General features: G+C 36.7%; 1 protein-coding gene across 6 annotated transcripts in view; it reads left to right on the top strand.

Moving 5' to 3' along the window:
* The window catches only part of ampd2a (adenosine monophosphate deaminase 2a), a 35,846-nt gene that overhangs the window by 11,070 nt on the left and 6,619 nt on the right, over nt 1-18,157 (top strand). For 4 of the 6 annotated variants that reach the window (XM_084416820.1, XM_084416818.1, XM_084416821.1 and 1 more), the window contains 10 exons: nt 78-208; nt 1,468-1,536; nt 1,612-1,723; nt 8,744-8,930; nt 9,277-9,418; nt 10,667-10,756; nt 10,830-10,959; nt 12,056-12,250; nt 14,683-14,814; nt 16,366-16,529. In XM_084416820.1, the coding sequence (XP_084272946.1) occupies nt 78-208; nt 1,468-1,536; nt 1,612-1,723; nt 8,744-8,930; nt 9,277-9,418; nt 10,667-10,756; nt 10,830-10,959; nt 12,056-12,250; nt 14,683-14,814; nt 16,366-16,529 (1,352 nt within the window). The remainder of the gene's footprint in view (nt 1-77; nt 209-1,467; nt 1,537-1,611; nt 1,724-8,743; nt 8,931-9,276; nt 9,419-10,666; nt 10,757-10,829; nt 10,960-12,055; nt 12,251-14,682; nt 14,815-16,365; nt 16,530-18,157) is intronic. The other 2 variants (XM_084416823.1, XM_084416819.1) reach the window with 1 other exon arrangement.

Below are 18,157 nucleotides of genomic sequence, written 5' to 3'. Positions count from 1 at the left end.
AATATGAGTGTGTGTAACGTGTGTGTGTGTAACAGTGTGTAGGTAACAGTTGTGTGTGTGTATGGTGTGTGTTGTAGGAGCTGCTGGCGAGGAGTATGACGGACAGTGATATGCGTTGCGCTCCGTACGAGTTTCCCGAAGAGAGTCCCATAGAACAACTGGAGGAGAAACGCCACCGTCTGGAGCGACAGATCAGTCAGGATGTCAAGTAAAACACACACACACACACACACACACACACACACACACACACACACACACACACACACACTGTGTCCAAACCTGGTTTACTAACTCATTTTTCCATACGCACTGAAAGTGAGTCTCAGCTAATCTGATATTGGATGTTTAATGTACATTATGAGAAGTGTGATTTTGGACCAGTGAAATTTCACTATGATTTATTGCTAGCGATACATTAGTGATGGGTCACACTTTATGAAAATAAATAAATAAAATAATACTGAATAATTGTAATTTTATTTTTATAATATTTTGTTTTATATGTATATATGAGACAAATATTAATAAACATTATTTATAAAATAAATAAATTATAAACAGTAATAAATTAATTATAAATAGCGTTATTAGCGTTATATACAAATATTACTTATATTTAAAAAATATAATTAAATATTAACAATATTAGTATTTAATCTTTTTTTTTTTTTTTTACACAGAATAACAGACCCAAGTAAAAATTCTGTCATATAATTATTATTATTAAGTAAAAAAAAAAAACTAATTACATACAATACAGTAAAAAAAAATTTTTGATAAAAATATAAAATTTGAACAATAATAATAATACATAAATGCATAATAATACATTTTCTTTTTTATTAATAATAATAATATTTGATAATATTATTTATGTATTATTCCTAATAAACTATTTTAATGTATTATTTAAAATAAACTTGTAATTTAAGTAAATGTACGGCAACTTTCTCTTCTAAATGAGATGCAAACGAAGAACTCGACGTTCGTGATTCCATAAAAAGATTCAGTTCAAAGGAGTCGCTGATGTGTGAATCATTCGCCGCCGGCTGTAGATCGTGGGAAACTCCGAGTGTTTGAACATCACACAACATAACGTGTTTTTCTGAAGCGCTTGTAATCGCTGCACCTGCTCACGCGTTGTGTTTGTGATCTGTGTGAATTCTTTGCTTCCCAAAACACTCTGACAAACAGCAGACGCTCATAAACACACAGTTTGGCTGCGTTTCATCAGTTTGTGTGGGTGTGTTTGGGTTTGTGTCGCTTACAGATGCTTAAACACACACACACACACTTTCTGCTCGGATGGAGAGTTTCAGATTCCCTTGGCTGCAGTTTAAATGAACAGTTCTTTACAGAAATCAATCAGCGTCAGTCAGAGTGATTTATACTCTCTTCTCGCGTGTGTGTGTGTGTGTGTGTGTTACTCACTCAAATCTGCTGCTTTGCCTCACGTCCTTCAAGGCTTGAGCCAGAGATTCTGCTGCGAGCCAAACAAGACTTCATGAAAATAGACAGCGCAACCGACCTGGAGTGAGTCTCTGCTTTCCGTCCGTCCGTCTGTGTGTGTGTGTGTGTTTCTCTCAAGGTGTGTGTGTTCTTCTACAGGTATATGCAGGACAGTCATGAGGACGCGGTGGACCAGCATCATATGGAGCGCGAGATGCTCGTAGAAAAAGAGTTCCAGCGCGTGTCCATCTCGGGAGAGGAGAAGTGTGGGGTGAGGACGAGAGAAACACACACTGCACAGAGCTTCAGTTAGCTTGCCTGAAAATACCGTAATATTATATCAATAATACTAAAACACTGATCAAAACTTGAAAACGCTAATGTTAAATTTAACTAATGTAGAAATTACTAATAAAACAAAAACATCTTTATTGGTATTGATTTTTTTTGTACTGGAAAACACAAAACAACTAAAACGTTCTTAAAACAAGATCAATTAAAAATGTTTCATGTAATATTAAAAATTGTTATGAAATTCACAAATGTTCTAATATTAAAATCAGCTGTTCACTTAAAAAAAAAATTTTTATTATGATGGAAATTTATATTTCTATATAATGCATTATAACAAGTTAAAGTATAAATGAACTACAGTTAATGTTTTTTTTATTATTTTAATTCAAAATATGAATATATACTATAATTGTATGTAAATAATATTAAAACACTGATCAAAACAATCAATTAAAATTAAATTGAAATGCAATGTTAAATGTACAAATACAGAAATTACTAATAAAACTTAAAACAAAGTTTAAAATGTGTATATATATATATATATATATATGTTATGATAAACTGTTTGTAATATTAGAATTATAAAATTATTCTACTGTTGAAATCAGAGAATGTTATACATATTTTGTTTTTGCAGGTTACTCTCATGTCATTTTCACTTTAGATTTAGTGAAGTTTAAGATTAAAACAAGTAACACAAATCTGTTTTGTTGAAGATATTAAATTCTCTAGGTTTTGTTCTTAAATTAATCTTGTTTTAAGGATGTTTAGATATTTTACTGGAAAAACAGGATAAATATAATGATATTCTTGTATACTGATTATTGTATTCCACATTTGTAAGTGAATGAAGAAAATGAATAAATCAAGTGAGAATCAATAATATAATTTAATCAAATATCAGCATGTGAATACATTTATTAAAAAGTCAGTTTTTTATATTTAAAACCAGTGTTGTTGATAACCAAAACTCTAAAATATATATTTTTTAACTTATATAAAGCTGAAATAAAATATAAACATCAGATAATTAATTAGAAAATTAGAAATGTTGCCATGGCAACTAACTGAAAAAACATAAGTTCAAGTTGAAGTACTAAAATGACTCAAATTATTACTAATTACTCAAATTATTATTATTATTGTTTTTTTTTGCAAAAGCACATAAAGCTTAGTAAAATGTAAGTTAAAAAGAGAACTTAAAATATAAAAAAGCCCATTCAAAATATTGACATTATAATACTATACAAATAATACTGATAATAATAAGCAAATTGAGGATGCAATATTAAATTGAGCTAATATAGAAATTATTTTAATAAAATACAAAACAATTCTGTATCATTACTGAACTTTCATAAACGCTCTTTTTATCTTAAGATATTAAATTCTATTATTTCAAAATATTTAATTTTATTATATCAAGATATTAAATTCTTTGTTTTCTCTAAGGTTTGTTCTTAAATTTATTATCTTAAGATTTTAAATTCTATTATATTAAGATATTAAATGTAGTTATTTTCTAAGTTCTATAAGTTTAGTTCTCAAATTCATCTTGTTTTAAGGATGTTTAGATATTTTGACTGGGAAACAGGACAGATAAGCTGATTCCACACTGATGTGTTGGAGATATCCGCTAGTGTGTTCAGGTGCTGTTCACCGATCTGGTGATCTGTGTGCGGTGAAGGCCCTTTATTATCTCAAGATATTAAATTCTATTATCTCAAAATAAAATAAAAATCCTCTAAGCTCTCTCTAAGGTTTGTTCTTAAATTTATTATCTTCTTAAATTCTTAAATTTATTATCTCAAGAAAGTAAATTCTATTATCTCAATATATTTTTCTCTAAGGTTTGTTCTTAAATGTATTATCTTAACATCTTAAATTCTATTATCTCAAGATATTAAATTCTATTATCTCAATATATTAAATTCTCTAAGGTTTGATATTAAATTTAACATTTTAAATTCTATTATCTCAAGATATAAAATTAATTTATTTTCTAAGTTCTGTAAGATTTGTGTTCAATTTCATCTTGTTTTTTTTTTTACTGGAAAACAGGGCAAATAACCCTACTCCTAATGATCCACTGATGCGTTAGTGATTTCCGCTGGTATGTTCAGGTGCCGTTCACTGATCTGGTGGACGCAGCGGGTGAAGGCCCTTTAATGTCTCAACATAATAAATTCTCTAAGTTTTCTCTAAGGTTTGTTCTTAAATGTATTATCTCAAGAAAATAAATTATATTATCTCAAGATATTAAATGTATTATCTCAAGATATTAAATTCTCTAAGTTTTCTCTAAAGTTTGTTCTTAAATTTATTATCTCAAGAAAATAAATTCTATTATCTCAAGATATTCAATTCTCTAAGTTTTCTTTAAGGTTTGTTCTTAAAATTATTATCTAAATATATTAAAATCTATTATCTCAAGATATTAAATCCTATTATATCAATATATTAAATTCTCTAAGTTTTCTCTAAGGTTTGTTCTTAAATGTATTATCTCAAGAAAATAAATTATATTATCTCAAGATATTAAGATATAAAATTCTCTAAGTTTTCTCTAAAGTTTGTTCTTAAATTTATTATCTCATGAAAATAAATTATATTATCTCAAGATATTAAATTCTCTAAGTTTTCTCTAAGGTTTGTTCTTAAAATTATTATCTAAATATATTAAATTCTATTATCTCAAGATATCAAATCCTATTATATCAAGATATTAAATTTTCTAAGTTTTCTCTAAGGTTTGTTCTTAAAATTATTATCTCAATATATTAAATTCTATTATCTCAAGACATTAAATTCTATTATATCAAGATATTAAATTCTCTAAGTTTTCTCTAAGGTTTGTTCTTAAAATTATTATCTCAATATATTAAATTCTATTATCTCAAGACATTAAATTCTATTATATCAAGATATTAAATTCTCTAAGGTTTGTTCTTAAAATTATTATCTAACTATATTAAATTCTATTATCTCAAGATATTAAATTCTCCAAGTTTTCTCTAAGGTTTTAAATTCAGTTATTTTCCAAGTTCTCCAAGTTTTATTCTCAAATTCATCTTGTTTAGTAACAAATAACCTGATTCCTAATGATCCTCTGATGCGTTAGAGATTTCCGCTGGTGTGTTCAGGTGCCGTTCACTGATCTGGTGGACGCAGCGAAGTGTGTGGTGAAGGCCCTTTAATATCTGAAGATATGATGTTTTGCTTGTGTTTTTTTTTAACCTTTATTTTACCAGGAAATAATCCCATTGAGATTCAAAATCTCTTTTTCAAGGGAGTCCTGGCCAAGACAGCAGAATAGTAGTTCCATATAAATAAATAAATAAATAAATATACAGACATTTGACAGAAAAAGACAGTTGGCAATTTAACATCATCTCAACATCATCACCAGCAGCGCTCAGTAACAGCACATGTGCATTTAGTACTCAAATAGTCCTTTATCCTAATTTTAAACTATGTCATTGTCTGTAAATAGTCGAATTTTAGCTGATTCTGCAATTTATACCAGGAAAAAGATGCAAAAACTTTAAAGGCACCCAAAACAGTTCTATAATAGAAACCCAACTTTACTCTAATTTTTTTTTGTTAAACACTTTATATGCTGTTTAAAAGACACATTTTCTTCTAAAAAGGAAACCAAGATATTTATAGACTGATACTCGGTCAATAACTTTCTCATCTAGTGTAACAATGTGACAAGCATCTTCTGTTTTCCTTGATTTAAAAAAAGCACATAATTTTAGTTTTATCTGAGTTTACTACAAGTCTCAATTTATGAAGATTCTTCTGGATCATTTTAAAAGCACATTGCAGATCTTCTATGGCACTTGTCAAGGACGGGGCAGAACAATACAAAACGGTATCATCCGCATAAAAATGACACTCTGCTTTTGTTACATTCTGACACAAGTCATTTATATAAATAGTAAATAAAAAGGGACCCAAAATGGACCCCTGGGGGACACCCTTTTGTATAAGTAATGAGTTTGAGGACACACCATCAGCCTGAACACTTTGTGTTCTGCCACTCAAATAGTTGCCAAACCATTTGATAGCTTTTGGACACATTCCAGTATCCAGCGATCTCTGAGACAGAACGTGTGGTCAACTGTGTCAAACGCCTTTGAAAGATCGAAGAGCAGCGCAGCACAATACAATCAATAGCACTTATGAAATCATTTAACACTTTCATAGTGGCAGTGACAGTGCTGTGTTTTTACCCGACTGCAAATCATTAAAAATAGTCTTTCAACTGGTCCCTATAAGCCCTTCTAAAACCTTGGCTAAAGCAGATCGCTTAGATATTGGAACTAGAATTATTTGGATTTGATCTGTCACCACCCTTTAATAAAGGAGTGACATATGCTGACTTCAATACACTCGGTATTACTCCAGTTTCAATAGTCAGGTTGAAAATGTGTGTCAAAGGTTCTGCAATATGTTCAGCAGCAATATTTTAAAAAGTATGGATCCAACCCATCCGGACCAGCGGATTTCTTAGCATTTAACTTTATAAGAGCATCATATACCTCCTGCGCTGCAAGAGGAACAAGATCAAAATCGATAGGTTCATTTTCCCTAGACAAAGAGTCGTCCTCTTGTCGTCTCTGTTATTGTGTTGCGTTCTCAAACAACAACCCAGAAGATATAAAGTGCTATCTAGCATACTTTCCCTGTCTGTAATCATTTTATCATTCAGCTTCAATATATTTGGCATGACAGTATCTATAAAGTCAGAAGACAGTGATTTTAGAACTTTCCAAAATGTAGAGGGATTAGCTGATCACATATTTGTTTCTCAGGTTCCTAAAATGTTGCCAGTCTGAGCTATTTTGGGATTTCTTTGCCATTGACCAAGCAAGATCACTCACGACCAAGCAAGATCACTCACGAATTAGATCAGACAATTTCTCTGAAAAGCACGGATTATCACGCCCTTTCATCTTATATTTCCTAAAAGGAGCATGCTTGTTTATAATGTCCAAAAATAGTGATTTCAAATATTGCAACGCTAATTTCGGGCTCCGGGATCAGATTCACTCTAGTCCATGTAATACATTTCGACTTGCGTGTATCAAGACTTTTAGAGACCCCGCTCATTGTGATTTTGGGCCTCGAGAGTTTTTTGATGGAAACGTAAAAGGAGCAGGCTTGAAAGATGTTTCAAGTTTCCATCGAGGTCAAGGTCAAGGTCAATTTGATTTCTATAGCACCTTTTAACAACACGAATGTTGCCCAGAGTGCTTCACAGTTACATCACAAAAACACATACATTAGAGACAGAGCATATAAAAAAAAATGCAAACCAAAAAAACATGACAATAAAAAACGTATATAAAAAGATTAAAACCTTTCGACATCACTTTATCGACTTTTAGACTGCAACCATATTGTGTTTCAAATATGCATACAGCATTTAGACGTGTTGTTTTAATATGCTTGATCAAAAAGATACGTTTTAATTGATGTTTTAAAAACATTTAATGTCGGAGAAGCTCTAATAGATAATGGGAGTGTATTCCAAAGTCTTGGAGCATAAACTGGAAAAGACCTTTCACCTTTAGGGTTCAGACGCGATTTCGGGACGTTTAATAATAACCGTGATGACGATCTAAGTGATCTTTGAGGAGAATATGAACTTAAAAGTTCAGATATATAAATAGGGGCCAATCCGTGAAGAGCTTTGAACGCGTAAGTTAAGACCTTAAAATCAATTCTCTGTTTCACAGGAAGCCAATGGAGAGAGGCCTGGATAGGTGAAATATGTTCCCTCTTTTTTGTCCCAGTGAGGAACCGGGCTGCCGCGTTTTGGACAATCGGCAATCGTGAAAGTGATGACTGACTAATTCCAGCACACAGTTGCGGGTCGGCATCCATGTAGTGAAACCAGGCTCATGCCATACATCCAGCTCTCCTGACTGCCGTGATAACATATAAAGTGCATTTGAGGAAACGTTATAGTTACTCACTAGGACCTCCCAGCAGAGTCCTGTACGGGTCCGATTTTGTAAATCCACACCCGCCCGTACCCGCAGTGCTTCAAGCCGCATCCGACTCGTTATCCGACAGCAGCACTAATTAAAATCCGCACCCGACCCGCTTAAAATAGAACCGACACCCGACCCGCACCCGAAATAAAATCAGTTTAGACTGTCACATTATAGACACACTTACAAAAATGTTTATTGCCAGGTCATACAGAAGTTATTACACGACAACTTCAGCCGAAGCTGTCAAAAGGCCGATACATAAAGAACATGGCAAACGTTACCACAAAACTGAGTAGCCTTATCACATTTTACCAATCGAACAGACGCGGCTACAACACTATATGCCACGCAATTTCATCTAGCCTACATCTGACCATTTTGGGTTCAAACACGCCCTGCACACCACACATACTTAACAGTGTTAAATTAAAAAAATACTGTTCGACAGAACTGCTTTGTTACCACAGTGTCTGCGTGCTTCCTCAGGGATGAAGTTCCACATCTGCGGCGATCCAACACGAAAATGTTTGCAGCAAAGCCTTTCACAATATTTTCTTCAGATAACTCCAAATTTCTCCCACACACTGGACTTGATTTTTGATGACGTATTGTCGACAACTTTACAATCTCCACTAGCTATTCTTTTCTTCAACTCCTCAGCATCCATCTCGACGACTGCAGATCGCGTGCGCGGTTATGAGGGATTTTGAAAAGTGAAAGTAGAGACTCCTGGGCGGGCGTGGGCACAAATAAACTGATGTGGATTTTAAATTATTTTATCAACTTGAAATACAGGCATATTTTTGTAAATGTGTTCCTAAAAATATGCATATATTTTTAAGTTTGCGCGTGATTGTTTTAAACCCGTGTTTCCCCCGTGTCCGACCCGACCCGCACCCGTATCCGACACAGTTGGATATTTTTCACCTGTTTGCGGGTCAGAACCCGTGCAGGACTCTAATTGTGATTTCCGCTGGTGTGTTCAGGTGCCGTTCACAGATCTGGTGGACGCAGCGAAGTGTGTGGTGAAGGCCCTGTTCATCAGAGAGAAGTACATCGCTCTATCTCTGCAGAGCTTCTGTAAGACCACGACTCGATCCCTGCAGGAGCTCAACCAGAGACCGCTGGACCTCAGCGTCTTCGAGGACCTGCGCGGGAGCCCCGTCGACTCAGGTGTGTGACACACACACACACACACACACACGCATGTCCACAACATAGAATAGAATATAAAACTTTAAAAGTTTAAAAACATTTCAAATACAATGAAATTGCGAATGCCCTTCCAACTATGTACCATACCATACACATTAACATAAATACATACACACACAGATAAATGGAGTTGCACTCATACTGTATTTTGGCCAAGTACATAATATAATGACAAATGAGCAAATAATTAAAGCTATGAAATATGGGGTGTAGAGATATTATGTGTGTTAATTCTCTTAATCCAATTACCACCACTCGACCCAGCGCTGACGTGAGTGTGTGTGTGTGTGTGTGTGTCTCTCAGACATGCGCGTTCACATGCCGGTGTCAGAAACACACCCGTACGACGGGCAACACCTGAAGAACCTGCCGCCGGACGCCGGATACACCTGTGCGATGGTGGACGGGGTCATTCACGTCTACACCGCGCAAAACCCCACGGACAAGTGAGTTTCGGGGAAGACCGCACTGAAAACTTCTTCTAAAGGGGCTTTCGCACCGGATAGTTCTAGTTTCCCTGAGAACTAATGGTTCTCTTACACCGTGTCCTAACCAGACGCGATGCGATGAGATTCCAGCGACAAATAGTTGCTTTACATGTTTCTGGAGTAAATATATAGGGTATAATCTGTGTTTAAATGGCGGGTGCTGGTGTTTCACGTGCGTTCGGCCAATCAGCGAACACTAACGTCACTGTAGTTCCTATAGCGCTGGTTTAGACCGACTCTGAAGTAGGAGTAAATTAGTTCCTCCAAAAGCAGTTTCTAGAACTAAAATCGTTCCTAGTTCCTGCGGTGCGAACACGGCGAGGTCCGGGAACTTCCGCCAATAGTTGTAGGAACTATGAGAAGGTTCCTCCGGAGCGAAAGCCCCTAAAGAGCTAAATTTAGCTTAACCTTCTATTGGGGACGTCCTAGAAAGAAGAACTGGATCATGAAGACACACGTGTACAGCAGAGAAGCAAACAACTCAATACTCTAATAAACAACAACACATTATTGGGTTAAATAATGGCTGACTTCATCCTCAGAAATGAGAAAAATTAGCATTATTAGCATTATTAGCAGTAGCATTAGTAGTTTCAGTGATACTTGGTAAAAGGATTCCATTAAACACATCTTTTAGACATCTTTCTACATTCATTTGGAGATTTCAATGTGAAAATGATGTATTACATTATAAAAACATATTTTGCACATTTTTACATATTTTAATGTTAGCTGCAATTAATTAGAGTGTTTTAATCGACTGATAGCACTAATTTGTGTGAATAAATATTGTAGTTTTACTTTAAAAGTAAATAATAGTAAATTCATTTTTAAAAAAAGTAAATAATAACTTTGAGGTGCACAATGAGGTGCATTCTGGGATCTCTAGTCAGGGTGCAGAATTTCAATTCAGATGTTCATTTAACAAAGTAGAATCTGTGTTATTATCGTTAACTAAAATGATTTAAAAAAAGGTTAATTTAAAAGAAATATATATAAAAATGTAGTTATTAAAGTTAGAATCTGATCTGGTCAGTGTATTAGAAATGACTAAAGAAATAATGCTGTCAACACAATAATGCTGTGTTTTTGAAGAAATAATCTTTAAACGATGTTCAATAAGTGTTTTTAAGTTCAGTGTTTAGTATGTAAATTGATCCGTCAGTGTTTCGGTGTGTGTGTGTGTGTGTGTGTGTGTGTGTGCAGGAGCACAGAACTGGACCTGCCGTATCCAGACCTGCAGGAATACATCGGCGATATGAACGTCATGATGGCGCTCATCATCAACGGCCCCGTGTGAGTGACGGATTACCCAGCATGCACTGGGCTCGCTGTACGTGCGTGCGTCTGACGTGTCGTGTTTCCACAGGAAGTCGTTCTGTTACCGGCGGTTACAGTATCTGAGCTCCAAGTTTCAGATGCACGTTCTCCTGAACGAGATGAAGGAGCTCGCCTCGCAGAAGCAAGTGCCACACCGAGACTTCTACAACATACGCAAGGTCACACACTCCACCAGTCGTCCAATCAGAGGACACATCCGGAGCTTGAGTTCAAGGGCCAATCAGAACACAGAACAACTTTAAATAAGTAGAACAAAAAAAAAAAAATGGAAATATCAATTAATAAATCATTAAATCAACTGAGAAACAGATTATAAACATGTGGATAAATAGATTATAGAATCGGCATCTTTAGTCATCAAAGATCATCAATATATACATCAAAAAGCTAATTAAAATAAGAAACTTCAATATTAATGGAGAACGTTATATTTAAATATCCAAGGTAATACAATTATGAATAAAATACTAATTAAATATCAAAATAAAAATGTTTAAATAAATATTTTAACTAATAATAAATTATATAATTATACATATAATTTAATTCTATATAAAAAAGAACTATAATAATGTGCAATATTAAAATATACAGAATATTAAATGTAAGATAATTTAATAAATCAACATTTTGAAAGGAATAATATATAAATAACTATATACAGTATATGTTATTTTTCAATTGTATTTAAATGTATTTAAATATTTTATATTCATAAATTTAATATGACGTATATTACATAAATATTATGTATTATGTATGATATCTAATATTTTCTGAAATAATTAACTATATTAATGTAACATTTTTGAATATTAAAATATATAGAATATTGAATGTAATGAAAATTATTATCAAATAAAATCGGTGTGAAAAACAAGTGAATTATCAAATTAAAAGAAAATATTAGATATTATATAAAATATATTTATCTTAGAAAATTATAATATATCAAATAATGCACGTTATTAGAATATTAAAATATATGTATTATTAGAATATAAGATAATTAATACAAATTAAGTTACTAATATAGGAATAATAATAAGAATGAAAATAGTTTTACTGTATAATAAATTAATTCTATAATATAATTCTAAATATATTATTATAGAAAGAATATATATATAAAAATATCTAATATACAATTCCAAATACAACTTATGATTTAAAGGAAGACATTTCATAAATTCAGAGTTTTGGCTGAGAAAAACAATGCAGACCGGTTGTTGACGTGACTCTTGCGTCCGTCAGGTGGACACACACATCCACGCCTCGTCCTGCATGAACCAGAAGCACCTCCTGCGCTTCATCAAGCGAGCGATGAAGAAATCCCCGGACGAGATCGTGCGAGTGGAGGACGGCCGAGGACAGACGCTGATGGAGGTGTTCGAGAACATGAACCTGACGGCGTACGACCTCAGCGTCGACACACTCGACATGCACGCAGTAAGACCTCCAGCGCTGTGTGTGTGACGAATGGTTAAAACATTAATACATTTTTAGCTAGCTGTGATTTTGTACATGTGAGCCTGGATCACGTCACCAGTCTCGAGGCGCACGGGTATATCTGTGGCAATAGCCAACTATACATTGTACGGGTTAAAATTATCCATTTTTCTTTTATGCCAAAAATCATGAGGATATTCAGTAAAGATCATGTTCCATGAAGATATTTAGTACATTTCCTACCGTAAATATATAAAACATGTGTTTCTGTGAGTGAGTGCAGCACAATCGCAAACATAAATGCACAACTTTAGAGGAGATTTTCTCAATGTTTAGATTTGCTTGCACCCTCAGATTCCAGATGTTCAATAGTTGTATCTCTGCCAAATATTGTCCTATCCTAACAAACCACACATCACTGGAAAGCTTATTTATTCAGCTTTCAGATGATGTATAAATCTCAAAATATTGACCCATGTGACTGGCTTTGTGGTCCAGGGTCACATACAGTGCTATGCATAAGTTTAGACACCCATGCTAAAGTTGACTAAAAAGAGGAATAAAAAAATCATCTTTTGGAAATTGAACTTAATGCCTTAATTTAAAAAATTAGGAAAAATCCAACCTTTAAGGACACCAATTTTCTTTGTGAATGAATAATGTATCGTAAATAAATAAATGTTCTTCCTTAAAATACAGGGTGCATAAGTTAGTACACCCCGATGTTAAATTCCCATAGAGGCAGGCAGATTTTTATTTTTAAAGGCCAGTTACTTCATGGATCCGGGATACTATGCATCCTGATAAAGTTCCCTTGGCCTTTGGAATTAAAATAGCCCCACATCATCACATAGCCTTCACCATACCTAGAGACTGGCATGGTTGTATTTCAGTTAGCCTAATAGCTAGTTTGATTTGCATTGAGAGATGATCTTATGGAAAGTACTCCATGCCAATCTCTAGGTATGGTGAAGGCTATGTGATGATGTGGGGCTATTTTAATTCCAGAGGCCAAGGGAACTTTATCAGGATTCATAGTATCCTAAAAAAAAAAATACAAAAAATACTTAAAAATACAAATCTGCCTGCCTCTATGGGAATTTAACATAGGGGTGTCCAAACTTATGCACCCTGTATTTTAAGGAAGAACATTTATTTATTTACGATACATTATTCATTCACAAAGAAAATTGGTGTCCTTAAAGGTTGGATTTTTCCTAATTTTTTAAATTAAGGCATTAAGTTCAGTTTCCAAAAGATGATTTTTTATTCCTCTTTTTAGTCAACTTTAGCATGGGTGTCTAAACTTATGCATAGCACTGTATGTACATTTCTGAAATACATAACTTAGTTTCCTCTGATAACAGATCATATGTAAGGTGGACTCGTGCACTTTCTGTAAGGCTGCTTTGAAAGGATGTGTGTTGAGAAACGTGAACTGAACTGAATTTAAAGGAAGACATTTCTTAAATTTAGAGTTTTGGTTGAGAAAAACAATGCAGAATATGAAACGCATCAGATGGTCTGTGGAAACAAGCTGCTGTCGAGATGTAAAGGTAGCTGTAAAACCCGTTAGCGTTCCCTAGTTCCCCGTTTCTCCTGAAACAGGCCTTTGGGGAAAAACACAAACTGAGATACAGTGTACAAGTTCTTGTTTTTAATATTTATAAGCTATCACACGAGCAAGAGTGCCGTTTCCCTAATATCAGCACTTTTGCAAATGTGAGATTGATTTTATACAACAATTCAATAAACGATAACGGTAACACTTTATTTTACAGTGTCCTTGTTACATAATTACATGTACTTACCATAGTAATAACAGTAAATTATGCATAATTACATCATAACCAAATCCTAACCCTATAGTAAGTGCATGTAGTTAATTAATATTACTCAGTACCTAAATATATAATTACTCTGTAATAATGACACCTTAAAATAAGTGATATTATGCTATTGGTTTCATTTTAGACAATATTGTCTGTTTTTCCTCTATTTTGCTAATGATAATAGTTCCTGACGGTAAAGCCATTGCGTCTCGGAGGAAGTGTCAGTTTCCGTTCTAATGAACGACTCAACGACTCACTCACTCACTTCTGCTCTGTCCCTGAATGAATCGGTTTGAACGAATCGTTTGAGTGAATGATTCAGTGACTCACTCGGTGAGACAGGGATTTGCCGCCCCCTACTGGCGGTTTTAGGATCATTTAATTTTAGCTGGAGGACGAAGATTGAATTTTGGTTTGTTTTCGGTCATGACAGTAACAATAGTTCTGGTTACAGAGATGGAATAAGTTTATAAATAGACTATTAAGAGCGAAATATGAGATAACAGAGATAAAGTAATAGCAATCTCAGTCTCAGGCCTCTGACTGTCTCTTATAAACGTGTGTGACTGTGTGACGTAACGCCTGACGCTTCCTCCGCAGGACAGAAACACGTTCCATCGCTTCGACAAATTCAACTCCAAATACAATCCCATCGGAGAGTCCATCCTCAGAGAGATCTTCATCAAAACAGACAACCACATCCAGGGGAAGTACTTCGGCCACATCGTGAAGGTGCGAGAGCAGACCTGCAGCTGTCAATCATTCCCATCATCACCAGTCACACGCTATTACAGCTGTCAATCATTCCCATCATCACCATTCACACGCTCTTACAGCTGTCAATCATTCCCATCATCGCCATTCACACACTATTACAGCTGTCAATCATTCCCATCATCGCCATTCACACACTATTACAGCTGTCAATCATTCCCATCATCGCCAGTCACCAGCTCTTACAGCTGTCAATCATTCCCATCATCACCAGTCATCCGTTATTACAGCTGTCAATCATTCCCATCATCACCATTCACACGCTCTTACAGCTGTCAATCATTCCCATCATCACCATTCACACGCTATTACAGCTGTCAATCATTCCCATCATCACCATTCACACACTATTACAGCTGTCAATCATTCCCATCATCACCATTCACACGCTCTTACAGCTGTCAATCATTCCCATCATCACCATTCACACGCTATTACAGCTGTCAATCATTCCCATCATCGCCAGTCACCCGCTATTACAGCTGTCAATCATTCCCATCATCACCATTCACACACTATTACAGCTGTCAATCATTCCCATCATCGCCAGTCACCCGCTATTACAGCTGTCAATCATTCCCATCATCGCCAGTCACCAGTTATTACAGCTGTCAATCATTCCCATCATCACCAGTCACACGCTATTACAGCTGTCAATCATTCCCATCATCGCCAGTCACCAGTTATTACAGCTGTCAATCATTCCCATCATCACCATTCACACGCTATTACAGCTGTCAATCATTCCCATCATCACCAGTCACACGCTCTTACAGCTGTCAATCATTCCCATCATCACCATTCACACGCTATTACAGCTGTCAATCATTCCCATCATCACCAGTCACACGCTCTTACAGCTGTCAATCATTCCCATCATCACCAGTCACACGCTCTTACAGCTGTCAATCATTCCCATCATCACCATTCACACGCTATTACAGCTGTCAATCATTCCCATCATCACCAGTCACCCGCTATTACAGCTGTCAATCATTCCCATCATCGCCAGTCATCCGTTATTACAGCTGTCAATCATTCCCATCATCACCAGTCACCAGTTATTACAGCTGTCAATCATTCCCATCATCACCATTCACCCGCTATTACAGCTGTCAATCATTCCCATCATCACCATTCACACGCTATTACAGCTGTCAATCATTCCCATCATCACCAGTCACACACTATTACAGCTGTCAATCATTCCCATCATCACCAGTCATCTGTTATTACCGCCATTAATGACCCATTACATTCATTATTAAATCATAACTTCAGTTAATGCATCATCAATAGTGTTAAAGCACCCTTTATTTTTAGATATAATCTTTATTCCTTTCCTAAAACTATATTTTGAAAGAAAAATGTGTTGATTGAGATAAATTTAGTTCAAACTCGAATAATTCTTCAGTGAAAACCCATTCAAATACACTCCAGCTCAGACAGGTGTGTGTGTGTGTGTATCTCGTTCTGAATGTGCTGCCGTGTGGCTTCCTGTGTGTGCAGGAAGTGATGTCAGACCTGGAGGAGAGTAAGTACCAGAATGCCGAGCTGCGTCTGTCGATCTACGGCCGATCCGTGGACGAGTGGGACAAGCTGGCGCAGTGGGCCGTCACACACTCCGTCTACTCCGATAACGTGCGCTGGCTCATCCAGATCCCACGCCTGTTGTGAGGACACACACACACACACACACACACACACTCCGTCTACTCCGACAACGTGCGCTGGCTCATCCAGATCCCACGCCTGTTGTGAGGACACACACACACACACACACACACACACTCCGTCTACTCCGACAACGTGCGCTGGCTCATCCAGATCCCACGCCTGTTGTGAGGACACACACACACACACACACACACACACACTCCGTCTACTCCGACAACGTGCGCTGGCTCATCCAGATCCCACGCCTGTTGTGAGGACACACACACACACACACATACACACACACACACACACACACTCCGTCTACTCCGACAACGTGCACTGGCTCATCCAGATCCCACGCCTGTTGTGAGGACACACACACACACACACACACACACACACTCCGTCTACTCCGATAACGTGCGCTGGCTCATCCAGATACCACGCCTGTTGTGAGGACACACACACACACACACACACACACACTCCGTCTACTCCGATAATGTGCGCTGGCTCATCCAGATCCCACGCCTGTTGTGAGGACACACACACACACACACACACACACACACACACTCCGTCTACTCTGACAACGTGCGCTGGCTCATCCAGATCCCACGCCTGTTGTGAGGACACACACACACACACTCCGTCTACTCCGATAACGTGCACTGGCTCATCCAGATCCCACGCCTGTTGTGAGGACACACACACACACACACACACACACTCCGTCTACTCTGACAACGTGCGCTGGCTCATCCAGATCCCACGCCTGTTGTGAGGACACACACACACACACACACACACACACTCCGTCTACTCCGATAACGTGCACTGGCTCATCCAGATCCCACGACTGTTGTGAGGACACACACACACTCACTCTCTCACTCTCTCATTCACTCACTCACTCTCTCTCACTCTCTCACTCACACACTCACTCACTCACTCACTCTCACACTCACTCACTCTCACACTCTCACTCTCTCAATCACTCTCACACTCACACTCTCTCAATCACTCTCACACACTCTCTCAATCACTCTCACACACTCACTCACTCACTCACACTCACACACTCACTCACACACTAACACACTCACTCACTCACTCTCACAATCTCACTCACTTACACTCACACACTCACTCTCACTCACTCACTCACTCTCTCACACTCACTCACTCACTCACTCTCACTCACTCACTCACACTCACACACTCACTCACACTCTCACTCTCTCACACTCACTCTCACACACTCACTCACACTCACACACTCTCACTCACACACTCACTCACTCTCACACTCACTCACTCTCACTCACTCTCACTCACTCACTCTCTCACACTCTCACACTCACTCTCACTCACTCACTCACTCACTCACTCACTCTCACACACTCTCTCACTCACACACTCACTCACTCACTCTCACTCACTCACTCACTCTCACACTCTCACTCTCTCAATCACTCTCACACTCACACTCTCTCAATCACTCTCACACACTCTCTCAATCACTCTCACACACTCACTCACACACTCACACACTCACTCACTCACTCTCACAATCTCACTCACTCACACTCACACACTCACTCTCACTCACTCACTCACTCACTCACTCTCTCACACTCAC

The sequence above is a fragment of the Rutilus rutilus genome, assembly GCF_951802725.1.
Source record: "Rutilus rutilus genome assembly, chromosome: 8".
Classification (NCBI taxonomy): domain Eukaryota; kingdom Metazoa; phylum Chordata; class Actinopteri; order Cypriniformes; family Leuciscidae; genus Rutilus; species Rutilus rutilus.
The sequence above is the reverse complement of the archived record's forward strand: the minus strand, read 5'-3'. Positions and strand labels throughout refer to the sequence as shown.